Genomic DNA, 24933 nt, shown 5'->3' with positions numbered 1-24933 from the left:
AAAATACAGCGGGCTGCTTTATACGGGAGCATCACCGCCGCGCACTTGATGCGGCGCTCACATCAGCTCAGTCCTGACAGCGTGTGCTCAAACAAATTCGCCCTCCGCTTCTCAAAAACTCCCCCCTACCCACCCCAACCCATCCCATCCCACCTCCTCCTCCTCCTCCTCCTCTTCCATCACCACCTCCACCACCTCCTTTAAAAACACACACACACACACATTCACTGTGGAGAGACGATGCGCTTATAAAAAGGCGTCGGTTAACGTCAGCTGGGATTTGTTTGTTGTGTTTATGTTTGATTTCTTTGTTTTATTTTTATTTTGTTTTATATATATATATGTGTGTGTGTGTGTGTGTAGTGAACCAGGCAGAAAGTATAAACCCACAGTGCGTGGAGGCGAGCCCGTAAGGATGACGCGTACTAGACCGAATTGAAGTCAAGTGGAGGGAGAGAGAGAGAGAGAGAGAGAGAGAGAGAGAGAGAGAGAGAGAGTGCAAGACGCCTACCGACCGAGAACAGCGCCGTACCCATGTTCGATGTGCCCCTGCGAGAACACTCCGTGGTCCGGTGTCCCGAAGTAGGCTGAGATAAACAACACTGATGTAACCCGGCACTTTCCCGCTAATGCTCGGCAACAAAAGGGGGGCGTTTATAAGATATTTATTAGGGCGTTTATTTTTACAACCTCATTTTGTGTTTCCTGACACGGTCACCTCTGACACTGGCACTGGTGATAAGAGGCGATGCTGGAGATAAAACTAAACTAAACTAAACAAATAACAAAAAACAAAAAACAAAAAATCAAACTGCAATGGGAGGGTTTTCTTTTCTTTTTTCTTGTTTATTTTTAAAGTGCAGAGTTGCATAATGTTGTTGGTGGTCTCCACTAGGCACAGTTATGAAATTACCCCACAGCCCACAGCCATGACCGTGGTGCCTGAGAGCCAACGTGACATTCACAGTTTATTGGAATTGAGTCAAATAGTTCACAGACAGTGGGAAGAAAAAAATAGATAAATAAAAATAAAAAAACCCCTTCACTGGCAGAGTCACGTTTGGATCTGTGTACTGAGATCATAATTTGGCACGACCACAGTGTTCTACATCAGCACATTTATGAAAGTACCTGTACCACCTGTGTGTGAGGTTACTTTACATAATTCTCAATACAAGTCCTGCAGGCTGTGCTTGTTACAGGGGCGGACACAGGCTGTTTGAGGGCCAGGGGCGAAAAAATAAAAATAAAAGGGGGCATCACACTTTCTGGGGGGGGGCAAAAAATGCTTTTTCTGCAAATATAGGAGTGATCACCCCCCTAAATCCAGCAGTGGTTCATGATGTATGCATGTGTGCATGTTTATCCAGTCTTTTTTCTTTATTTCATAGTTTGCACTACTTCTGTTGCTTCTACAGAACAGCTTCCTTGTATGTAGAGTCTTCGGTTCACAATTTTCATGATGTCGGCTCTTCGTGATTTCAACATACACCCACACCTACTCTCTATGCATATATGTTCTGTTAAACCTCGAGCACGGTTGATTTTCCTCAAGAAAAGGAAAGAAAAAAAAAGACACATTTTGTGGGGTTTCTCGATTGAAATCTGGTCTTGGCACCCTTGAAATGTTCTGTCTCTATGTAGAGCCTTTGTTGTTTAGAGAGGCCATAACGGCCAAACAGTAATGCCCTGTATCGTTCACCGTTCTTTTGTAACATTTCACAGCCGTTTTCCTCAATCATGAAATTAAACCCATTTGCAGCCCTGCACAATTTGAATACACTCCACTTCTGCACCCACTACAGGGAGCTTTGTTAGCGCCAATCCTTTACACTGTTAAAGATCCATTATCCCGCTTAAAGGCACTTCAACGAGGGATCAGAGGTGCTTTGCAGGGCCGTGTCTCTTTCCCCAGCCCGCATGTAAATGTCATTGCTTATTCATGTTTCATAAATCCACAATCATAACTGCCGTGCCCAAATGACTTCTGTTCCTCTCAAAGCATTGCTTGTGGTTTAAATAACTGAAGTGACAGCCAGTCGTGTCACAGGCTGCTCATTCCCAACAACACAAACAGCATCAAAGCCAACTATTCAAGCAACTTTGGATTAAGATCAATGGATTCAGCATCTACAGGCTTTTGTCGCAGGCTGAGCGTTCATCACGTCTCTTGCCTATCAAAAAGCCCTTCACACACAGTAATGGGGTGAGCTCATGCACAAGAGCCGTGGATGACTTTTAGAGTGGAAAATCCACAGCTGCTGTTAAACTGCATCTGTGCGCACAATGCAGAGATTTTTCAGAGTTTTTTTTTTGAAGTGCACAACAAGCCTGGGTTTGGCATATAGTGTGCCCAGCGGCTCGGCTCATCCATCCTCCCCTACAGTCTGTCCCACTATCGATTATCTGACAAGAGAAAAGCACTACATCCTCCTGGTTCCTTCCTGCTGCCTCAATCTGCCACAAACATACATCACATCCCTTTTAAAGTCAGATAAGGGAACCTCTTAATAAGATTACTGTGGTCTTTCACTGTTATTATTCTTGCCAAGATACTTAATCAGCACCCCCTGCAAACAAACAGGGCCCAAATACATCACATCAGACAAAGAGAGGTTTTAAAACCCGCTGTCATTCAGAGAGAAGTAATGTTCTGGGAAAATGAACTCATCTGCATCCACCTTTAGTATCTGTGTGTTTCTCCTGTATTGTAACAGTCCAGCTTGGCTGTATGGTTGTGGAGGTAGCTTGCCATCTAGTGGGAAGGTCTGGCAACACATAACATTAAGGTGCTCCCTTTAAATATATTAACAAATCAAGTGTGAATTAATAAATTAAGCATTTTGGTCTCTATAACAAAATGGGACAGGAATATGAGTGAAGGGCAGTATCGTCTGAAGGTGAATTTATTGCATTTCTTGTACTTATTATAGCTCTTAACTTAGAGCCTTACCTATGAATCACTGCTCATGTTATATAAATATTAGGCCCACTTAACTGTGATTGTCTATAAATGAATGCTCCTCGTTGCCCTTACTTTAGAGTTGAAAACAAGTTTTAATGAGAGTGTGTTGGGGAACGAGAGCTCAGCATAGAAATGTCCACTAATGGATGCCTCCTGGACAGCTTCTGCCAAGGAGCTGGTGCGAACGGAGTCAGGTTTCAAATCATGTTAGAGCTCCACTGGGCTCTTCCTAAATACATTTCTGTTACCGAATGCACACATGGTGATGAATGATGGTTCAGTTAGTCTTTAGCGTCACGGTGCAACACACCCTGGCTGCAGCCTTTCCTGTGAGTCAGTTTGCATGGGCACCACAGACATGCAAGGTAGCTGCATATCTTCAGTGCACACATGCAGCAGTTAGTTGCATGCTGGTATGTCTGCCTGTGTTTCAGGGATTGATGTTGTGCGCGGGCTGACACCACGACCCTCTGAAACAGCTTAGGTAAATATAGAGTAACCCTCAAAATATCTGGAATGATCGACACGCATCCCGTCCACCTGTCTTGGCACAAGGACAGCGACACATTGGACTGGATTTATGGAAGGCCACTATGCTTCCGCAGTCTCTTTTCTCATTCTCCCTCACTTCAAAAGCCCAGGAGTGGGGTGACAGGCCAGGGGAGGGGAGCCCCATTGTTAATTGGCCTTTTCAGCTGAACAGAGAGGTGAGGGGAAGGAGAGGAGAGGAGGACAATAGGGTCCCAGTGCCTCTTCAGAACAAGAGGGATGCACCGCCTGAAAAGATAGACCAGCCCGAGCACATATAGACCTGCAGGGCTCTCCTCAGACAACCCCAAACTGAGTGAATGAGGCAATCAATCATCTGGCCTGCTGCAGCTCCCTCTGAACAAATGGCCTGTAGCCTCTGCAGATTTTCTCCTTTTCTTTTTTTTCTTCTTCTTCTTCTTCTTTTTTTTTATATAAGATTCCCTATCCTGATGCTAGATTGGTTCAGGACACTTTAAGGCCAGCGCAGTTCGCAGGCATGAGGTGTTACTTACCAGGCAAACTGTTTCCTCACATCTCACTCCACTGCTGCTGCGGCTCAATGGAACGATAGGTACTCTTTTTTTCCCCACTTCAATAAGGGGATGAAGCTCAATTAGCATTTCACAAGTCCCCTTTTCCTCCTCCATTGCAACCTTCCCCGCGGAGCCCATGCTTTCTCTGGGGATTGTCCTGTTTTGGGCCCTTGTTGCCGTTGGCAGGGTGACAGTATTCGAGTGTGCAAACTTGTGCTATTGTCCACGGGCCAGAGGGAGCCATGGAGACCCCATAATATGACACAGGAAAATGTTTGCTGATGGCAATTCTATGGGCTTTGTCCGACTCTTTCTCCTTCATGACGACTCGATTTAAGTCTCTAAATGTTTGACTACAAATGCAGGAGTGCTATCCAGCTCCTTTCCCTTTGTCCCGCGAGGTTTGAATGAGTAATTCAGCCTTTGTGTCGCTCGATTGAGGGGGCAAACAGAAAGACAAGATTCTTGAGCGTTCAAGCCCCTTTCCATGGTTATGCACTCTTTAGATCCCCCCCGCCCTCCTCCCCAAATCCTACAGCTGACATCACTCTTGGGGAGGGTATGAGGGGTATCCGCGTTACAAACCTCAACATTAGCGGCGGAATAAAAGTTAGAATAGAAATTCCACTCGTGTTGCTTCGCGCGCACTCATGGTTTTGGGAGATGTTCGGCGCAGAAATCACCGTGTAGGAAAAATATCGCATCCCCTCAGCGGCTTCTTCCAGATCTCCATGACTACAATTTGCAATGGTGAAGAATCCGATACCAGGGCGCTTGGAGGCTGATTGGGGTGCATTGTGAGGGGCCTGGGGTCGCTGATTGGTTCAAGGAAAGCACCATAACTACAAGGAGTTTATATTCATTCAGCTTGTTGAAGTGCTCCCTACTGCAGCCTGGAGAGAAGCGTCTGTGCTCGGCGTTTCAGAGAGACTCTGGACTCATCCGGCAGTGGTGAGTAAAGGGTTATTGCACATCATCACATTCGATTTAGGCTTGCTTGCAAAGCTCGTAAAACAGAGAGGAATGCGTAATTAATGTGTTGTTGTTTTTTTTTGGTTCCCTCTCAGGACTTGATGGTGGACTACAAGTTCTAACATGGACTAATTTGTTCAAAAGCACTGCGACAAAATGGCAAACGCAGACAGCGAGGTCAAGACGTTGCTGAATTTTGTGAATCTGGCATCCAGCGACATCAAGGCGGCCCTGGACAAGTCAGCTCCGTGCAGACGCTCCGTGGATCACAGGAAATATCTGCAGAAACAACTCAAGCGTTTCTCTCAGAAATACTCCCGAGTCCCAAGGTGCCACACGCACAGGTCTGCGGAGCACGGGTGCGCCAAACCGGCGGGGACTGTTCACCAGAGTGTGAAGGTCGCAGAGAAGGCCAGCTCGGATGCTCAAGGTGTGGAGAATGTGAGCAGCGCTGTGGAGCAGGTGCCTATGAGGAAGCGCCAGCTGCCAGCCTCCTTCTGGGAGGAACCCAAGCTGACCCAAACTAAGTGGGAGCGCCCACATTTGGGGCTGAGGAAGCACCCCGCAGGCGCATCTGAGGGCGGCGAAAACGAAAAGAGGAAGAGGAGTTATGACGATGACGCAAAGGCCACTCTGTCTGCGTCCAGTCGACGCAACTCTGCGGAGAAAGACTCTGTGAAACTGGACCTGACCTCTCACCACTGTGTGAGTGTGTGCGGCTGCTGCCCCTTCCAGTACCACGGACACCAGGTCCTCCACAGTCACATTGTTGTGCCCCATCCGCCCCTGGGACTGTGGAGCAAAGCAGCGGGGGCAGAGATGGAGAGACCTGAGCATCCTTATGGACAGAAAATCCACACGCACGTTGTGGTCAAACCCATACCGACCAAACCCACCGTCCAGTCCCCCATCTTCAGTGTGTTTGGATTCATTTAATTACTCTACTAATGGACCCATCACACACAGAGTGTGTAAATAGGACTAGCCTAATTATGTTTCCCTTTGAACTCTTTCCACATTTGTACATGAGACACTTCCTCCAGCACTTATTGGAATGCTTCATCTATTTTTGCTGTTTAAATCTAAAGGACTAAGTTGCACTCGCAGAATAGCTTCATCTCGCTCACTTTCATGGCAGTCTGGCGCCTCAGAGTATCTGAAAACTGACAGTAAGTTAAAAGGTTTCTACTTTTAGGCTTCTACAGATGGTGATGTCTCTTTTTCAAATACCAAAAGTCATGCAAATGAATGAAAGCATCCTGTTTTAGTTTCCTCTTTCAACTATGAGAATAGAATGTGGGACATAGATTGCTTTTTCTTTGTCAGAGTAAAGTTTGATAGGCGCATTTGAAACGATGCCTTTTTATTTTCAAATAAATGATTCGAATTCCCTTGAGAACTCCTTTGGGCACCAGATCTTTTTCTTTTTTTTTTTTGCTTTATCACTCTCTATAAAACTAAAAAACAATCTGACAGACAGATTAAAGAAACTTATAGTCACACTTCTCATGTTATAAATAGATGTTTTATACATAGAGAACTGCATTTACAGATTTGACTAAAAAAAGAACCACAGAATGATAAATTTAGTCACAGCTCTGATGCCTATATTGCTTGACGTTCATGTTAAGGTCAGTCAGCCAGGCTCAGGTATCTGATCAGTCTGTCTGGCAGGGGTAGGCTCGTGAGAGATTTCAGTCTGTTTCTCCCCATTTGGGTCCGAATCCGTAATCTGCAAAGGTGCAGCAGTGGACGAGGTGACACTGGAGACAAAAGAGAAAAGACACTTTTGTGTAGTATGCATGTGGGAGGAAGTGAAAGTGACACGTTTGCATGTTAGGGGGGCAAGTGACTGATAAGATTTTTTCTGATGCTTACGTGACTTCCTCTTAACGGCGAGCCATTCTTCCTGGCTGTCCAGCAGTTCGGTGAGCTTGCTGCACAGCTGAACCTGAGCAACATGCTCCAGCAGCAGGTCTATGATCGGTCCAGCCCGCTGACACACAACTGAACTTGAGATCCACTCACAGAACTGAAGAAGAAAGTAAGAGAAAAAGAAAAGCTCACAAAAAATATACAAGTTTCAGTTGCTGTGAAATCTGGCAGTGTTTTTGCTCATTTTTCACACCTGTGTTGCTCCTTCTTGTGGCTCAGTGCAGGTTAAATGAAGCATATTTTCATTCTGCAGAACATATCCATTGTTGCCACCTCTTATGTGGGACCCCGCTGCTGTCGGATGAGGGGCACTGCCATGTGTACATGTAAAACAAGACAGGGCATCACAGCCATTGTCCAAAAGGCACTTGAGTAGAGGCAGATTATTCATGCAAAGTGCAACAGCAGCGGGGAATGTTGTAGCATGAGACGGGATTGTGGCGTTCGCATCGGCCCCCCTCTCCAAAAGCAAAGACACGGTGCTGACACAGCCTTGCCGCACCGCCATCAGGAGAGGGCTGACCGGGTCCAGGCTTAGACTAGCTCCTGCCTTTAGCAACACCTCCGCTGTCTCGGTGCTGCCGTTGGCGATGGCAAAGTAGAGGGCTGTTGCGCGGCGATCAGCATACTGGACTGAGTGACTGTGGGCCAGTGTGGCGTTTACATCTGCACCTGTCTTCAGCAGCACAGCTGCCACAGTGTGTCTGTTGTGCTCTGCTGCCAGGTGGAGGGGGCTGATGCAACTGTTGCGGAGCCTGGCTCGACTTGTCACTGGGACAAGCAGGGACACAAGGCTGAACACAGAGTGAGGATGTCAACACAAAATACAGAAAGACAACAAATACAAGTATATTTAGTACTCTACATTTCTGCTACTTTATATCACCACTACACTACATCTGGAGGCAAATGTACTTTTTAAAAGTAATCGTATCCCCACTTACTCATGGTGTCCATACTGTGCTGCCACGTGTAGCGGCAGCAGTCCTGAGTTTGTGGGTTTGTTTGCATCAGCGTTTTTAGTCAACAGCACTGCTACCACTTCCTTGTGGCCATTTTTACTCGCCTCGTGCAGCGCTGTGACACCATCACACGTCTGCATGTTCACATCTGCACCTACAGAAAAGTATCAGTCCTTTAAAACCTTTAATCCAGGATCAGAAATATGAAAAAGTGTGTTTTGTGCAGAAAAGTACCTTTTCCAATAAGGTAACACAGTGCCCTCATCTGTCCTCGCTGAGCTGCTACAATGAGTGGTGTGATGCTGTAGGTATTGGGTGGATTGATTGAGGCCCCGGCTCTTATTAGCATCTCACAGATGTCTGTGTTGTCCCTGGATACAGCCTCGTGGAGGGCCGTCCAGCCCTGACCACAACGCTGGTTCACAGTGGCACCGTAGGACAGGATCAGGCTCACCATGTCCACGCTCTCCAACTCACAGGCTACAGAAACAGACACAACACAGAGTCAGTTCTGACAAACACCTGGCCGATACACACTAGAATTTGTCAATACAGCTCTGCTGTATACAACTGATGTCACAGCTGCACCTTTGTACAAAGGGGTCTCTTTGTTCTTGCTGCTGATGTCGGGGTCAGCGCCTGCTTCCAGAAGGCACCGCACACATGACGAGTGTTCACATGAGACGGCAAGCAGCAGGGCCGTCTGCTCCTGCAAGGTACGTTTGTCCACTGAACCTGGATGAGCTGGAGCAGAAATCAAACACATCACACAAACCAGCTCATTTTTGAAAACACTGCTCTGAAGAGATCTATGTTAATCCTTTCCCCGTTAACACTGCATGGAAACCTCAATCATGCCTTTACTGTCATACCTCTCAGTAGGATCTTCAAGCACTCCGTCTGTCCACAGAAGGCAGCATCGTGCAGAGGTATCCACCCATCTTTGTTCTCCTTCAGCAGGCGGTGAGCAGAGGATGAAGCCGCGTCATTTACAGCCTTCATGTCCCCTCTCCTGATGGCGAAGACCACCGGGTCAACATCCCTTTTAAAGGAGAAAAGAAAAACATCTGCAGTGATTCACACTTAAATGTGAAATGTGTGTTATTGTAGACAGACACTAGCACTGCTTAAGGGATGATCTTAATGCGAACAAGGACTTTAAATCTAGGTATATTTATTTTATGTGCAATAACGGTTAATATGATGTGTTACTGAGATTATTCTATTCTAAAGCAACACAGAGGACCTCAGTTGCGCACAAGGACAAACACACACACACACACACACACACACACACACACACACACACACACACACACACACACACACACACACACACACACACACACACACACACTCAGACACACACAGCCTCCCTGTGTCAAGCAGCCCATAACAAAAGACTCACTCCGGCTCGTCGCTCGCACCGTCTCCTCTCCTCCCGTCTCCACGCCGTCGCGACACAACATTATTACATTTACCCCCGGCGTTACGGAACTGAGATAAGTATTCAGAATAGCTGAATTTGGTCATCACTGATCGCTGGTGAGAGATTTGACGGCGGCGTTTCCTCTGAGCGCGCAGCGGCGGCGGAGCAGCGAGCAGCAGCGCGGAGCCGAGCGGGGCTCAGCTGTGCGCACTCCGATTATTTTGGGAGTGCATTGTCAGGCCGCAGGGTGACGGGTCTATCCATATATGTCAAGAGGCTCGGACATCCACAGATAAGGCGAACAGCGCCGGAGATAATGCGGTCTGCACCGAGATGTCGCGTCTTTGCATGAGGTCTTTGCTCCACCGGCTGGTTCCCACATTCAGCATCAAGATAATAGCGAGCAATAATCTCAAAGGGGAACTTCAGAATGAAAAAAACCCACAAAATAAGGAACAATGAGGACTGCAGAAGATAAATTATAAACCCCTAGCAGGGCCGTAGCCAAGATTTTAGTGATACCGGGGCCATGAGACCCCACACTTTTTCGCAGAACTTTTAGATTTTTTTCTTTTTTTGACATTTTAAACCTAATTCATTCTGTGCATTTGCTCCTCAATACACCCGAATTCCCGGGGACAACACTGATGACACGACCTTTGTATCCTCAGTGGTGTCTACAGGTATGACAATAACCTGTGGTTTGTGTCCACACCATCATCCTCTCTAAGAACTAAGAAATTTGTTTCCCTCATATAACCCCTGTTACAATTCTTACATTTTTGTGTCTTCACTTCGCTTTTTAAATTTGATTCGGCAGCGTAGTTTGTCTGTAAAAACAACTAATCCTGCAAAAAAAAAAAAAAGACTCCTTCCCCTTTAAGACAAGCTAAGTGGTATTGTTAGTGCCTGCAGAGTCACATGCAGAGTCACAGTGACATAATTATTCATTTTTCATGACCTCTGGGCAGAGCTCATGAGCTTCAAGTGTCAAACGTTTATTTAAACATAAAACAGCTCGTCCTGTCTTGTGACTTACACACTGATTCAAGTTGAGCAGGCTGCAGCTTCTCCACAACTGAGAGGTGCTTCGCAAATGAACAAACAACACAGCAATCTTTGGCATCTACAGGAAATTAAACTCATCCCGGCAGCAGATAGTCATATCACTGTCGCCTCTGACTGGTGTGGAGAACAATAACTGCTGCACATTTACAGACAGGCTGCCTGCAGGTGATAAGTGCCAGAGCAGTGGAGCTTTCATTCATTCAATCATTGTGTCACATTTCACCTTCAGTAGATGTGGACTACTCAGATGAAGCAGAATGACAATTCAGCTTGTTGCTGTAAGATTAGAACTTTTTTTCATGTTATTTATAGAATATTTATCATTTTTAGGAACATGCCCACCATAAGGGGTTTGTGTTTGTCTGGACAAATGCTCACTGGTTGTCAGTGGAGCTTCAGATTTTTAATATTCAGAACAAAGCAAATTTGGACAGCCTACGTTTTTCTTTGTTCCTTTTCTTTGGACAACTAATTATCTCGATCGGCTGTTCTGATGATTTATAACCATGCCATGTCACAAAAATACTAAATTACTTTATTCAATTTATAGAGAACGTTTTAAAGAGATTAATTAGGGATCTTTAACATGTCTGGAAATGGAAATCTCATGAGCACTCTATGCAAGTGCTTCAGCAGCATCACTTTTCTCACCTGAGCAAGTTTACCGTTGAGTTGGCTGATGTGTGGAGACTCAGGGAGTAGGCAGCCAGCCTGTCTTTGATATCATTGTTCAGCCTCTGGTAAAGAGACCTGGATCTGCTGACTGCGATCATCACAGGAGGAGATGTGTTGCAAAGCCAGAGGAGCTCCAACAGAGCGCTGCCGTGTTCTTCATTAACCAGCGATGGAGCTGATGATCCAGACCAGAAGATTAGAAAAGTCAGAGCATTAATAACATCGATTTTAAAAAAAAGTCCCTTAAAGAAAGGATAACACACACTCAGTATGATAGTGTGAAGCCATACTGTATGAATTAAAGTCCTCTCTCATTTGACTGCGCTGCAGTCTCTACTGGCAGACATAAGAGAGCAGCAGCTCAGGCCAGGAGGATAGATGCCTTTTAAGGGCATGTTCAACTGTGTTTGAGTCCACTTGATCCTGCTGCTCGCTGATGTGAGGTCGTGTGTGCTGCTAGAGTGAGTTATGAAGCAGAAAGATGCCATAAAAAAAAAACAAAAAAACACATAGAGCTGGAGTTCCAGCTTATTTGTTTAACTGTAACTATGATTAATGGGCTGTTTTTATCTCCTACACTTTTAAACAAACATGAAATACACACAAAAAGGAGACAGGCAGACATCTGGAGGAGGAAAATGTATACAACTGTGTAAAACTTTTTGGAAAGCTTGAACCGTAAATCAAAGATATCAACTCACCACTTGAAAATGTCAGTGATTCCTCATCCACAGACGCTACTATGCCATTACACGTGCTGAACCACCTTTATAGGACTGTCTAATGTGCCTCTGTTGCATCAGCGCTCGCATAATGTAAAGTGTGAAAACGTACTTGAAGTGTACACAACTGCAAACAGCTGATTTGTTTCACAATCACTTCTTCGGAAGTGTTTGTGAAAAATGCTTCCTGCATCTAAACTGGAAGTGGCTTGAGTTTTTTTTGTTTGACACAAACAAGTCCTTCAACATATCTATTTACAGCTGGAGGAACTGGACTGGACGAGCTCTGAGGAGGCTGCGAACTGTCTTTTTGGGTGACAGACAAACTAGGTTTTTTTTTCTTTTTTCTTTTGATTCCAGGTAATGCAACAACAACAACAACAACAACAACAACAACAAAAAACCCCAAAACAAAACAAAAATGCCAGCACTGTTGATTCATTTGTTGTGTTTGGAGTTACTTAAAAGTTGAAACGTGACAGGAAATGTAGAGACACTGTTATGCTACATCCATAAAAATAAACCCAGGTTACATTCACGGCAGTTACCTATAGCTCTAACATTACAACAATCATGAAGGTAGGACTTAGAGCGTTAAAGAAGACAGCAGCCATGCTGAGAGGTGGTATTTCAGTGCACGTGACATTTTCACAATAACTGAAGTGGAACAACATGGAATTTTTCCGCTGAACATCACCAGTGTTTTGTTCCCTGTCTCATACGAAATTACAGTACACAAACCGGTCCCAGCAGGAAACGCTTAGGCGAAGCAAAAACTATTAGGAATGGCTCCGTTCCATGTGTCATAGCAGGGCAGGCGCAGGTGTAATTAATATCATTGACCATGGTTGAGTCACTATTAAGTGCATCTGAAAGCTTTGTCAGCGAGCCAAGACACACAGTGACAGGCGCTGAAATGTGTGAAGCTTAGAGAAAATTCAGCAATTATTCATATTATTAATTACACGGTTTTCCTGCCATTTCACATCAAAATGTCTGCTGGGAAGAAAAAAAATGGCCAAGCTAAGTTGGATGCAGCCTTTTCTAGTTTTTCAAAGTTAACCTCTGCTTTTTCTGTCATGGAATGTCGTATCAGTGTCTGCCATGCAAAGATATTCATTTGATTTAATGTTTTTAAAGTCTCCCTTCACTCAAAAATGTTTTGTTTGACCTTCGCTGTGCAGAATGACGTCTGTGCAGAGTGTGACAATAACGGGCTGTTTTCGCACACGTCTCAGAAGGAAAGACAGTTCCTCTGATGTCTACGCATGAGCATGATTTTATGACATCACAAGTAGTTTGGAAAAACCTTGTGGTTCAATAGGCAACTTATGCAAGTGTGATGTGGTAATGTGAACAAACACAGAATGGATGTAACTGAGGTACATGTGCTTTACTTGAGTGTTTTCATTGTACGTAACTTTACAGTACTCCACAACATCTCTGAGGCAAATGTTACACTTTTTTTTTAAGTTAAGATTTGGTAAGTTTCAGTATTATAATATGGGGGGATTTCTCAGTGACGTGGTTTAAGATGTTAAAAATACAAGCTTTGTGAAGGCGATCACAGTCATGTAGGCTGAATAAACATAATGCATCAATGCAATTGCCTTATTTGACTTAAGCCAAAGACATTTTCTGTGTATTTTGGGGTTTTTTTTAGTGAGTTTTGTAAAACACAAAATAATTTCAGATAGTATTCTTTATTTCTAAATTCTAGTTTTAATATGTATTTCAATGAACTAAAATGGTCTTTCTAACACAGTTTTAGTTTTAAGTTAAGTTTCAGTTAGTTAACTAACATAGTCTCCAGTTAAGTTAGAGTCGCGTGAAGTCGAACAGCGCTCGCGCTCTTCATGTTCTCTAACTCATTTCAATGCGTCTCATTCAGCGGATGATAAAACAGACCCGCCATGACAACAGAGAAACGATCCCGGCACATTGCCTGTTGTGTCGCCTCCGTGTCCCGGGCAACAGCTACACAAATCCAGGAAAACATCCGGAAGAGACCCTCGGTCGTCCTTGCGATCGTCCGAACACTGCACTTGTGCATTTTTCTCAGGATTCCTGGACGATATAGACCTATATATAAAAATATATATACATACAGCATGACGACTTCTTCACTTCCATTCTTAGACAGCAGCGATCCTCGTCTGAAACTGACGGTGCAGACCAGAGTAAGAAACGTGTTTGTAACACAGTCGGAGGACACCAGGTAGGCCTGTGCTGTTGGGCAGCATGTTAACTTACTTTCTCTTTAAAAAGCCATTTATGCATGTCTCCTTTTTCTCCTTAGGCACAAAAAAGAGGAAAATGTCACCCATATACCTGTTGTGACAGAGGTAAGATACAATTAGTGGGCATGAGATAAAAAAAAAAAATTAAAAATAAGGATAAAATAACTTGCTGTCAAACTCTGCAGTTAAGAAATATAATAACGATAAAATAATAATGCAGAAATGTATATTTCATTGCCAGTAAGACATTCTAAGTGCTTCAGTGTTCATGCAGCTAATAGGATTTCTACATATTCAGACTTCCAGCAGAATCCTTGAGACTGGAGTGAACACTTTGCAGAAGACCCTGGTCCTGAAGAAACAGGCCGAGCTGGAGGAGGTGGAGAAGCAGCTGGCCCTCAAACGGCAGGAGTTTAAGAGCCGTGTGGAGGCTCTCGCTCAGAGAAGATCTGAACTGGAAGCAAAACAGCAGCAGGTGAATTAAACTCCCCCGCTTAAAGGATTAGTTCACCCAAAAATGAAAATTCTGTTACTGTGCCTGCTCACCCCTGTGAAGATGGACAGTCGGGTAAAGTAGTCCACAAAACACATGGAACTACTTCAGTAATTCAGGAGAATGCTGCAACACTGTATTGCTGTGAAGTTCCAAAAACACAAAAAACAAAACTTCACTCAACTCTCCATCTTCATTTTTGGGTGACTTTAACCTTGAACTACTTGAATGCAAGAATGTTTAAGGAGCGGATATCTATCATCATCCTGATGCAGTTTCCCTTGATGTATATTCACCCAGACTAAAGAGAGGGCGCTGAAATTTGAGAAGTTCGTGGCTGAAAATGAAGAGAAACGACGGCGGGCACTGAAGAAGTACGAGGCCACAAGGGAGCTGAACGTGTCGAAGCAGAGAGAGATAGACGATCTGACGGGACAGCTGAAACGGCTCCGAGCCAGGTGAGAACTTTAAACCGAGGCCTCCTAATGAAGATACATCACAAGTCACCTTTTATACCTCAGTTTTACCATACTTCACTTCACTTCACAGGCAGCAAGTTTTAAAGGAAAGAATGGCAAAATACAAAATCTATGAGGACTACTTGATGAAAACGCTCGAGTATCTCCCCAGCAGTAAGTTCAAAACGGACTTTTTCACGGAACTGTCTTGTGTGTCCTAATCCTAATGACCACACTGCACCATCCTTTTCAGCTTACCATGATAACGGCTCTGACTCTTTGGTTATGCCCATCATCCGGCGCCATGAGGCCCTGTCCATCACCCACCAGGAGCTGCTGCAGCGGTTGGGGCGTTTGGAGGAGGAGGTGGAGCAGGGCCAGCGACAGCTGCATACCATGAAGCAGGAGCACCGCTTTCAGAAATTGGTCAGACATGCACAGTAATTATGCAGATGTATGATAATGCTTGGATGAACAACCCATAAGAGTGTTTATGTGTGTTGCAGATGGCCATTAAAGAGCTGTCTGAGCTCCAGAGTGAGTTAGAAACCCTGAAAGAGAAGAACAAGCAGGCGGAGGCCAACTTGCTGACGGAGCAAGGCCTGACCAGAGAGAAGGTTAAACAAGTGGGAATCTTGCATATGGCCATCAACAACCTCGCACAGCAGTGTTACCTACCAACATATGGACCTCTGGAGAACATGAACACACTGACAATGATGGACATGGTGAAGGTGATGCATTAAGGAAATTGTTAAATATTAGTGTTCACGTTTTATAATTTACGTCTCTTTTTAAGTAACCTGCAGTTTGATTTCAGGAGTACATCCTGGACAAAGCCGACACAGAGAAGAGAGCGAGGAGGCTGATGGAGGCGAGGTCTGCACTGACAAGTAAATCAGCTCTGACGGACAGAAGACAGAGGGCGTCCATGAAAAGCATCGGCAGCAAAACACAAATCAAAAGTTCAAGTAAAGTCAGTAAAAAGAGTGGGACGACGAGTTGACCTGTACAGTCATTATGGTGTTAAGTGTTAATTTCATTTTGGACCTTTGACTCTGGAAAAGCCAGTAAATTAACTTGTAAATGATATTTTTATCAGCATCTAAGAGGAGTCTGACTCTTACAAATTTGAGTTTGATTGCATAAAAAATCTTAACTCAAAATTATATGCACCAACCTCTGCACTGCAATTAAACGCTTGTAGATTTTGTAAATAAGGTAACCACGTGTATTTGAGCATCAGAACTTGTATCTCTGGAATATTTTGTATTTCAAAATAAAATGAACACAGTCAAATGATGCTGTCATCAGAGTGGCGTGTGTGATGGTATGTTTGCAGTTTTCTCAGATTTAGATGATACAAACAGTAATGACAAGATATTCTAAATGCTGTAGAGTAAGGACTCTGTGATATTCTGCTTTGTATCCATGAACTACAGTCATGATGCAGAGAGAATCTGACTCTCCCTCACATTGTACAGGGCAAAATGTTTAATCCATTATTGTTTTCTGGACAGCACATTCCTGCCTCCTGTTGTCATACAAGTTTTCTTACAGCTTGCAAGAGCAGACAGTTATCACTAATTATGTTGCAATGCTGCTCATCTGGGTAATGCAGTTAAAGCTGTGAAACGTGTTCAGCCCCACCTTTGACAATGATCTGCAGAAGTAATAGACTGAGTTGTCAGACTGAGAGACAACAACTCTGTTTATAGTAAGTATACTACAGTGATGTCATTCAGGGCCTGAAGTTGCATTGTGGGTAATGGAGGCAGCAGGTTTGGAAAAAGCAGTTCACTTGTCACACTGCACGCCTATAACACTGTTAGTCTCATTATGGATAGTTCTTTGTTTTTGAAACCCTAGTGCCTACATTACCCACAATGCAACTTAGCCACTGAGTGACATCAGTGGAGGAAATTTATCAGATTACATGGAGCCTCTTCTGGAACAACAAAAGGCTTTGTTCTACTCTTTTCACGTATTGCAGTTTTACTCCCCAAGACCTGAAGACCCACTTCAATGTGTGAAACTAGCAGTGTATACCCTTAAAGGATAACTGTGAAATATCTGTACATTTTCTGGTACTTTATAGTACACCTTAGAGTGAAATATATCTGGTTTAGTTACTTCAGAGATTCAAAACATATCAACATATACATGTAGTATTTATTGTAATGTGTTATTAGCCACGCATCTCCCAGATACATAGAATACAACATTTTAACTTTAGGTTAGATAATAACTCTTGTTTTTTGTTTTTTTTTTAATGTTATTTTTTAATTTCATGTCTAACAAAGAATTTCTCTTTTTACAAGAATTGCTGATTTTACTACAAACAAAGAGTCAGAAGAAAAGCTAACCAATAACAAGCTAATTGTAGGTTGCCATGTCTGGTTAGACTGCTAGGTAGTGTTTGTGTCCTATTTATATTGTTTTTATTGTGTCTACTGCTTTTTTAAGTATACATTCAATATATATTTTTTAGCTTATTTAATACAAGTGTTTTAACTGATGCTCTTTATTTCAACTGCTGCTGTAATACTGCTTATTCATCTTGTTATTCTAAGGCTCTTTTTCAGCCTTCATGTCAAAGGCATGCTACTGTCCCTTTAACACGAACACGTGGTACCTGCAAACATCCGGTTCTCACAGAATGCAACTAAAATTGCAACAATGTCTTGACACGTTTGTGACGCACTGCCTATTTCTTCGCCACGCTGCACCTGTAATTACGTGTTCTTACAGTGTGTCCATGCCGCTGCAACACGGAGGTATGTCCCTCGGAGCTGCCGTTCGGTCCCGCGGACAGTAAAGCTGTTTGTTCCTCGACAGATGGAGGCTGGCTGCCTTGTCTCAGGCTCAGAGGACATTTCGTCGCTGTTCCCTGAGCAAACGCCGGGTGCCAAATACAAAGTAGGCTTTTCACTCAGGGTGTGTGGAGGCTTATTGCAGGTGTTCACATGCTTCCATGTGCTGTTATTAACACGTGTTGTCCTTTTGTTAGGATCTGAGCAGCCAGTTCTCCTCCGTGAGACAAGTGCGTGGGGATGGGAACTGCTTCTACAGAGCCCTCTGCTTCGCACACTTGGAGTCGATCCTGCACAATGCCAGGGCTTTACAGAGGTCAGTCATAATCACTGCTACCGGTCGTCCAAAAATGGAAGTCGACTCTAGTTCAAGTGTGGCCTTGTCTTCTTGTTTGGCTCTCAGATTTAAGGAGAAAATTATTCAGACCTGCGAAGACTTTTCCTCTGCGGGATTTGATGAGAGTTCCTTCAAGCACCACCTCAACAACGTAAATGATGCATTTCTTTGCCTTTCACAGTCACATCACTTATAATGCTGAAGGGGTAACTTTGAGTAAAGTAGTTTATATCATTGTCCCCACAAAATGGGTGAATCAAAATGGAACATATAAAGTTATAACTTGGATAAATTAAAATGTTTTTGAGGTGGGTGTCAATCTCTTATAATTACACTGATTGCAAAGCAAATGGAGATGTCACTTTTCCAATATTCTGTAACGTCCTTGAAGCTACCATCTCATAGGATTGTCCACATTATTGAGGGAAGCTAAATGAAATAGGGAGATCCCACTGATTTTTATTTCTAATACTATTCTCTTTGTTAAGGGGGATTAATCTGCTACTTGCTGCTTATTATACAGTTTTAGGACAAATACCTAATAGTTACTGTTCTCTTGAAGGTGGTATATGTTGTAGAGCAGTGTCAGGCCGGTGAGCAGGAGGATGTGCTGCTCCGGCTCTTCAATGAACACCTGACCTCTGACAGTGTGGTGCAGTATCTCAGGCTGCTCACTTCGGCACACCTTCAAAACCACGCCGACTTCTTCTGCAACTTTGTGGAGGCGCCCAATCTGCAAGTCTACTGTCATCAAGTTAGTGACAAAGTGTTACTGCCATCTAGTGAAAAAATAGTGCAGCATCTTTAACTGAGTCAAGCAAATATAAATGACTTGTTATGTCTTTGTTCTCTTCATTCAGGAAGTGGAGGCCATGGCCATGGAGTGTGACCATGTGGACATTTTAGCTTTGTCACAGGCGCTGGACATTTGCATTCACATCGTCTCCATGGAAGGCGATGAACAGCTGGCTCACCACATCATTCCAGAGGATGCTGAACCCTCCCTGCACCTCCTCTACAAAACATCACACTATAACATTCTCTACCCGCGACCTCAACACTGACCAGAGATCCAGTAGGACTCCACTCAGGAATATTGACTGATGAATAGATTCCCTGCTGGGCTTTTAAACACTTAATGAAAACAGATTTTATAAAATCTTGCAGTGTACAGCCATTCAACAACATATGGAAATACAATTTTTGCACACTGTGCAAGAAGTATTTGGATGAATTGCAAAGAATGTATGTAAAATCTACATAAATCCTTTTTAAACACACATTTCCATTAACATGTTACTGCTGCTGTCCTTTCTTCTGCTTCTTTTTTTTCTGCTGTGGTGGAACACCTTTCTTTAACTTCTGATTCTTCTCTATTATAACGCTGGTGAGGGCACTTTCCGTCCTTGCCCGAGGCATGTGAGGCAGGGACAGCTTTCCCATTTGAGTGGGGTATTTGGTCTTTATCAGATTCTTGAATACAGGCTGGGAAACCAAATGCTTCAAATGCTTTTTCATCCCCTTCACCATCTTCTGCTGTTCCCTTTCATCGTCTTCATCCTTTGCTCTGCCTGTGGACATAGGCGACGCATTCAGCTGTCTGTATCTGAACATTTTTAAATAAACTGAACATGTTACAAAAGATTTTCTTACCCAGTAAAAGCTCATCATCCAGGTCAACCTCCAGGGCCTCTGCTGCCTGTCTGAACCAGGAGTTGTGTTGCTTCTCTCTGCTGTTGTGGAACTCGACCTTCTCGATCTGTCTGGCCAAGTTTACCCGCGCCTATGGAGGAAAAACGGGCAATAAACTATCTAATAGAAGCTCTTTGAATGTGTCATTAAGGCACGATGCAATCCTGGATCTAACCTTGATTGCCTCCATGCATTTGGTCTCTATGGGGAACATGGGAAGGTTCTCGTCCTTCCCAAGAGTCTTGTAAATCTTTTTGAAGTTCATCATGTCGTCTGGGCCGATTAGCAGCAAACTGAGACCCTCTTTGGTGGCTCTCGCTGTTCTGCCGCTCCGATGGACGTACGTCTCAGATGTCCTGGGAACCTATTCAGTGTTTGTGTTAATTAGGATAGTTGATTATACAAGACAGTTGTCACTGGAATCCAAGTAACTGGTAGCCAAAACGATATATTGTATAGACAACAGCTTACCTGGTAGTGAATAACATGCTGAACATTGGGGATATCCAGTCCTCTTGCTGCCACATCAGTAGTTAGAAGAACACAACTGTGAATGACATTTTTATTATTAAAAAGGGCACTATGTAGTTTTGGAATTGAAATTCAAACTCAGAATTTTAAGATTTACAATATTAATGAGCTAATAAGACAAACATGGAAATACATTTTTTCCATAACTTAATAAACAAACTGTTCTCAGAGCAAAATAAGGTCTTCAGATGACAGCAAGCACAAAGCTACTGCTTAGTTCAAGAACTGGAGACAAAAACCTTTGACTCAAAGTTATCAAATTAATATTCTGATCTTACATAAAGTACATCACATGATAAATTATTATAGTTATGTATTTCTTTGCCAAGATGGCAGCAATACAAGCACATGTTCAGACAATTCAAGGAGCACTCGAGTTGTCACCACACCCTTCACTGAAATCTGTGTGAGTGAATTCTTTAAAAAAAAAAAAAAAAGAACTGCACTTTTGGGAAGACTTACTTCCATTTGCACAACTACAGAACATATTCTGTACATATATGTTAGCGATGGAATTATTCATTGGAAATACTCCAGGCCTTTTTCACTCATACAAGGTAAACCTATGAGGCACTCAACTGCAGTCAATGGACTTTTATATTTCATCATAGATAGATACAAAATTAAGTCCTAGCTTAAGACAAATACCTTTGGGATCCAGCAGGAAATATTTGCAAAACTCACCTCTCCCTCTCAGCAAACCTTTCCAGGTTTTTAAGGCGTTGTTTCTGGTGCATGTTGGCATGAAGAGGCAGCGGAGTGCAGTCCAAGATAACCAGCAGGGAGTTCAGTCTCTTGATACAGTCTATACTGTTGGCAAAGACCATGGTGCGGCCAGGATACTGGAGCAAGAAGTAATAAAGGTAGAAGTCCTTGTCCTCCTTCTGACAGTGGATTTGTGTCTCCATCAGGGTCTCAACAGTCGCCTCCTTTCTGGTGAGGTCAACGATTTTGGGTTTGGACTTGATCCCCACTCTCTCCATGAGAATTTCCAGCTTGGTCCTCTGGTCCAGATTCTTCTTCTTTTTCTGCAGGAGGCGGGTGGGCAGGCTGCGAGCCATGGTCAGTGTGGCTGAGAACACAAAAGTTTGCCTCGTGGGGTTGAAGTGCACCGTGTTCAGCATCTCCAGCAGACTCTCCAGCTCTGCAAAGTGGCCTCTCTCTACCATGCGATCTGCTTCATCAATGACCAGGCACCTGTAGAACAACATGACCAAGAGTAGTTGAGGACAAACAAGCCATATCTATTCATATCACTGAAATATTCATCTCACTTCTGATATCCCTCTTTCCATCTGTTGTTAAGAGGTCAGAATAAAACATACATTGTGCAGGGTTTTTTAACAAAGAGGAAGACAGGTATCGCAGCATTCAGCATTTAGATGTTTTAGATGCAACTGCTCAATTGTATTCAGAGCTGTCAGCATAATACTGAAGATACAAGCTCCTGCTCAGACTCTGGAAAGAAGTCAAATTGATTAAAAAACAAAATTCCCACCTCTGGTATCTTTTAGCTTTCAACAAATATTTTGCTGCTGCTGTCTGGCTATTTTTTTTGGAGGTGATTACACAGGGACCCCTCCTCCAAACAGCAATAATGTGCCTGCAGTCAGTTCTAGTTTTCCTTGCTTTATTGAGGCTACCGCTGATGATACTGTTCTTGAGGCCCCACAGGATGTGGATGTTAGTAAGTCAATGCCATGGATACCTTGGATTCTTATCTTAAACCTACTCATGCACCGGTAATTACAGAGCAATTTACGTGAACTATAAACATTTTATTCACTTTGTTTATTAAGTTTGTATAGGCATGAAACAAATGTCAGTCAATGAAGATCTTTCTCTTCTGATTAAAATGGATTCCCCACAACTACATAGTGCACCTTTAAGACTATGACCTGACGTTTATGGCCTGAAAATTGTTTGTTTCCGAAAGGTTATTTTATATTATTTCAAGTTATTGTGTTGTGTTTTTTTGTTCAGTGTATGAGGTTACCTTTGCCTGATGTATTGAAGTATAGTGGGATTCCCCTTACTGTACTCAATTGGATCATTTATCTGTGATGCCACATGTACATCCATAAAGTAATACTGATTTTGAACACCCAATCATAGTAGACAAATGTGCACATTGTGACTTACTTGAGCTGTCTCAAGTTCATCAGATGTGGATGTTTCTCCTTGATCAAGTCCCACAGACGTCCTGGAGTGGCAATAATGATCTCTGGTCTTCGCTTCAGCATCCGTCTTTGCTTCTGTTGAGCCATTCCACCCACCACGATCGCCGTTTTGATGTCTGCACAACAGCATCTTGAGCATTTTTATATTCATAATTCTGTTTAACTATTCATAAATCTTTAATGACTTACCTGTGAATTTTGCGACTGCATCAATATGGTGTTTGACCTGCACAGCCAGCTCTCTGGTGGGAGTGAGCACCAGCCCGAGCAGAGGCTGACCTCGACTACCAGCAGGTTGTTCTTCTCCTTCAGCGGCCTGATCAAAGTCAAACTCTGCATTTTCAATTACTTGAACACATCCGAGCCTCTCATCTTCACTTTCATGTTCATCTGTGTCAGACTGATCCTGCTCCGTGATTCTATCACCGCCTTCCTCATCAGCCATCGTGTCTTCCTCATCATCCCCCTCTACTGCGGATTCAGCTGCCTCTCCTGTCTCCTCCTGTGTGGGCTCCTCCACAGCAGGTAAATACAAACTCTCCACCTGTATGGCTGCTTTAGTGTCGTCATCAGCAGGCTTCTCTGAACTGTTCCTCCACTCCAGGATTGCATGGATCATGGGAATGCCGAAAGCCATCGTCTTCCCGCTTCCTGTAATAAAAGCGCTCATGTCAGCTTCACTTAAAGAAACATAAAGAGATCAGATTGTTACAAGATAAAAAAAAAAGCAAAAGGTGTTTTATCTTACCCGTCTCAGCTGCCCCCAGGATGTCCATACGATCCCTGATAGCGGAGGGCAAAGTCAGGGCTTGGATAGGTGTCGGTGTAGCAAATCCAAGACTGCTCAGCGCCTTTAGCACAGGGGAGGGAATGAACAGGTCCTTCCATGCACTCACATCAGCATTTTTGTCATTAGAGCCACAAAGTGCTGCATTTGTCCAGTTCTTTTGCTGCTTTTTGGGGGGCTTCGTCACTTTATCTTGGGTTGGCTTCTCTTCTTCCAGAGTGGGAGGTTCTGACGTAGACTCCTGGTTTGTTTTGTCTTCTTCCAGAGCCTGAAGTTCTGATGGCTCTTCCTCTGGGACTGTGTCCTCTTTTATCTGCCGCTTTGCTTTTCTTTTCTTCTTTTTGTTGCTCTTCTTTGCAGGTTTTGATTGAGCATCGGGGTCTTGGCTAATGGCCGTCTCTTTTACGGGGTCATCTTTAGCCGTTTCATCTTCCCCTCCCTCCTTTTCTGCAGCTACATCCTCCTGTGTAACTTCTGCAGAAATGTCATCTGATTGGGCTGATTCCTCTGCATTTGGTTTCTTGATTTTCTTCTTCTTTTTGGCTTTTTTCTTGGCTGGTTCAGCTGCTTGCTCTCCATCTTTGCTCTCCACATCCACCTTCTCTCCAGCCTCCTCCCCTGCCTCGCTGGCTTTTCTTTTCTTCGCCTGCTTCTTCTTCTCCTTCTGCTTCTCCTTCCTCTTCTCTTTCTGCTTCTCTCTCTTCATCAGTTCCCTTTCTGCTTTGGCTGCTGCCTTCTCGGAGTCTACCAGGCGGTAGTTTGTCAGCTCCTCAAAGCACACCAGACCCTCCATGCCCTCCTCGGAGAAGATGCTGGGATCAAGCTCCACAGCTTTCCAGCTGCCTTTCATATGGATGCTCCGTTTGGCTCGTTTTAAAAGCCCGGAGGACAGCTTGGCTTTCGGCTTCATCTTCTTCGTCTTCATTTTCCTACAAATGCAGAAATTAAATGAGTTACGCCAATATGGTGATTCGTCTCTTTAAAAGTAAGCTGTTACAGCGTGTGCCTGAAGTTAGCAGCTAGCAGCTACAGTACCGAAGAACTCCAGCTAGCTAACTTATGTATAAACGGCTTTTAAAACTATCGAACACATTTAATTTATGAAAGCATAGACAGTTAAATAATGCGTATAAGTAAACACTATCTAAAAAGCATTACCTTTATCCAGTGTGGTGTTTGGAAATGTCAAAATACAGCTACAAACGATAACAGCCACGCATGACACGAGGGCGCCGCCATGACAGTGTTGATCACGTGGTTTGAAAAACTTTATCAGTCCAGAAAGCAGGAACAGTGATTTCTGTCCTGCAGTCCGCTGCAGTTGCATGCATGTTACTCATGTTTATTTGCTCGTCAGAGAGGATAACAAACTGTCCCTGCTGATGTTTGTTTAGCCAAATACCATGTTGTCAGCAACACAACAGTATCTTTAAATCATCTAAGAGCCTGTTGATCATTCACTAAAACGATTCCGGAAAAAAAATAAATCATATTTTCCACACATAGCTCATCTGACTGAGCCAGTGTTAGAAGTGGGAGAAATCTTAAGAGTGGAACAACACGTATTAAAAGCTTTAACTAAAGTTATGGCTTTAGTAATAAGGAAAATG

At 43.7% G+C, this 24933-nt stretch overlaps 5 protein-coding genes across 9 annotated transcripts; 3 read left to right on the top strand and 2 right to left on the bottom strand.

Moving 5' to 3' along the window:
* Nucleotides 1-4708: 4708 nt before the first annotated feature.
* Nucleotides 4709-6400, top strand: LOC119004778 (protein FAM181A-like). The gene is made up of 2 exons (XM_037071978.1): nt 4709-4980; nt 5097-6400. The coding sequence occupies exon 2, from the start codon at nt 5158-5160 to the stop codon at nt 5935-5937; it is 780 nt and encodes a 259-aa protein (XP_036927873.1). The 5' UTR covers nt 4709-4980; nt 5097-5157; the 3' UTR covers nt 5938-6400.
* Nucleotides 6401-6493: 93 nt separating this feature from the next.
* LOC119004622 (ankyrin repeat and SOCS box protein 2-like) lies at nt 6494-17894 on the bottom strand. 5 transcript variants are annotated; one of them, XM_037071718.1, is made up of 13 exons: nt 17733-17858; nt 15242-15396; nt 14579-14667; nt 14333-14486; nt 14046-14123; nt 11047-11245; nt 8771-8940; nt 8487-8642; nt 8133-8378; nt 7881-8052; nt 7130-7730; nt 6880-7033; nt 6495-6764 (listed from the first exon to the last, which is right to left on the bottom strand). In XM_037071718.1, the coding sequence occupies exons 6-13, from the start codon at nt 11166-11168 to the stop codon at nt 6634-6636; spliced, it is 1752 nt and encodes a 583-aa protein (XP_036927613.1). In that variant the 5' UTR covers nt 11169-11245; nt 14046-14123; nt 14333-14486; nt 14579-14667; nt 15242-15396; nt 17733-17858; the 3' UTR covers nt 6495-6633. The 5 variants fall into 5 exon arrangements, with proteins under 5 accessions (XP_036927608.1, XP_036927610.1, XP_036927613.1 ...); XM_037071713.1 differs by lacking the exons at nt 14046-14123; nt 14333-14486; nt 14579-14667; nt 15242-15396 and having other exon boundaries at nt 6494-6764; nt 17733-17894; XM_037071715.1 differs by lacking the exons at nt 14046-14123; nt 14333-14486; nt 14579-14667; nt 15242-15396; nt 17733-17858 and adding an exon at nt 13901-14016 and having other exon boundaries at nt 6494-6764.
* Nucleotides 13418-16316, top strand: si:ch1073-416d2.4 (coiled-coil domain-containing protein 42 homolog). The gene is made up of 8 exons (XM_037071719.1): nt 13418-14010; nt 14092-14137; nt 14331-14507; nt 14826-14983; nt 15075-15157; nt 15237-15409; nt 15490-15717; nt 15804-16316. Exons 1-8 carry the CDS (start codon nt 13706-13708, stop codon nt 15987-15989), a joined length of 1356 nt encoding a protein of 451 aa, XP_036927614.1. The 5' UTR covers nt 13418-13705; the 3' UTR covers nt 15990-16316.
* LOC119004624 (ubiquitin thioesterase OTUB2-like) lies at nt 17766-19415 on the top strand. Its single transcript, XM_037071720.1, has 5 exons — nt 17766-17902; nt 17994-18112; nt 18200-18284; nt 18696-18887; nt 18994-19415. Exons 1-5 carry the CDS (start codon nt 17822-17824, stop codon nt 19195-19197), a joined length of 681 nt encoding a protein of 226 aa, XP_036927615.1. The 5' UTR covers nt 17766-17821; the 3' UTR covers nt 19198-19415.
* On the bottom strand, nt 19264-24623 carry ddx24 (DEAD (Asp-Glu-Ala-Asp) box helicase 24). The gene is made up of 9 exons (XM_037071712.1): nt 24482-24623; nt 23285-24252; nt 22726-23187; nt 22499-22652; nt 21041-21553; nt 20297-20372; nt 20001-20189; nt 19787-19916; nt 19264-19704 (listed from the first exon to the last, which is right to left on the bottom strand). The coding sequence occupies exons 2-9, from the start codon at nt 24246-24248 to the stop codon at nt 19430-19432; spliced, it is 2763 nt and encodes a 920-aa protein (XP_036927607.1). The 5' UTR covers nt 24249-24252; nt 24482-24623; the 3' UTR covers nt 19264-19429.
* Between the last annotated feature and the right edge of the window lie 310 nt (nt 24624-24933).

This window comes from Acanthopagrus latus, chromosome 16, assembly GCF_904848185.1.
Source record: "Acanthopagrus latus isolate v.2019 chromosome 16, fAcaLat1.1, whole genome shotgun sequence".
Classification (NCBI taxonomy): domain Eukaryota; kingdom Metazoa; phylum Chordata; class Actinopteri; order Spariformes; family Sparidae; genus Acanthopagrus; species Acanthopagrus latus.
This window is presented reverse-complemented; position numbering and strand designations above follow the sequence as displayed.

Excerpts from the sequence above, each read along its gene's own strand:
- LOC119004624 (XM_037071720.1), top strand. The coding sequence starts at position 17,822 with ATGGAGGCTGGCTGCCTTGTCTCAGGCTCAGAGGACATTTCGTCGCTG. Across the intron at positions 17,903-17,993 it reads CGCCGGGTGCCAAATACAAA|GATCTGAGCAGCCAGTTCTC; the intron begins GTAGGCTTTTCA and ends TCCTTTTGTTAG. Across the intron at positions 18,113-18,199 it reads AATGCCAGGGCTTTACAGAG|ATTTAAGGAGAAAATTATTC; the intron begins GTCAGTCATAAT and ends TTTGGCTCTCAG.
- LOC119004778 (XM_037071978.1), top strand. The coding sequence starts at position 5,158 with ATGGCAAACGCAGACAGCGAGGTCAAGACGTTGCTGAATTTTGTGAAT.
- LOC119004622 (XM_037071713.1), bottom strand. The coding sequence starts at position 17,859 with ATGTCCTCTGAGCCTGAGACAAGGCAGCCAGCCTCCATCTGTCGAGGA. Across the intron at positions 8,643-8,770 it reads CTTGAAGATCCTACTGAGAG|CTCATCCAGGTTCAGTGGAC; the intron begins GTATGACAGTAA and ends TTTCTGCTCCAG. Across the intron at positions 8,053-8,132 it reads GTGTTACCTTATTGGAAAAG|GTGCAGATGTGAACATGCAG; the intron begins GTACTTTTCTGC and ends ACTTTTCTGTAG.
- ddx24 (XM_037071712.1), bottom strand. The coding sequence starts at position 24,248 with ATGAAGACGAAGAAGATGAAGCCGAAAGCCAAGCTGTCCTCCGGGCTT. Across the intron at positions 23,188-23,284 it reads CCTGGGGGCAGCTGAGACGG|GAAGCGGGAAGACGATGGCT; the intron begins GTAAGATAAAAC and ends CTTTTATTACAG. Across the intron at positions 20,373-21,040 it reads AGGTTTGCTGAGAGGGAGAG|TTGTGTTCTTCTAACTACTG; the intron begins GTGAGTTTTGCA and ends TGTCATTCACAG.
- si:ch1073-416d2.4 (XM_037071719.1), top strand. The coding sequence starts at position 13,706 with ATGACAACAGAGAAACGATCCCGGCACATTGCCTGTTGTGTCGCCTCC. Across the intron at positions 14,011-14,091 it reads ACACAGTCGGAGGACACCAG|GCACAAAAAAGAGGAAAATG; the intron begins GTAGGCCTGTGC and ends TTTTCTCCTTAG. Across the intron at positions 14,984-15,074 it reads CTGAAACGGCTCCGAGCCAG|GCAGCAAGTTTTAAAGGAAA; the intron begins GTGAGAACTTTA and ends TTCACTTCACAG.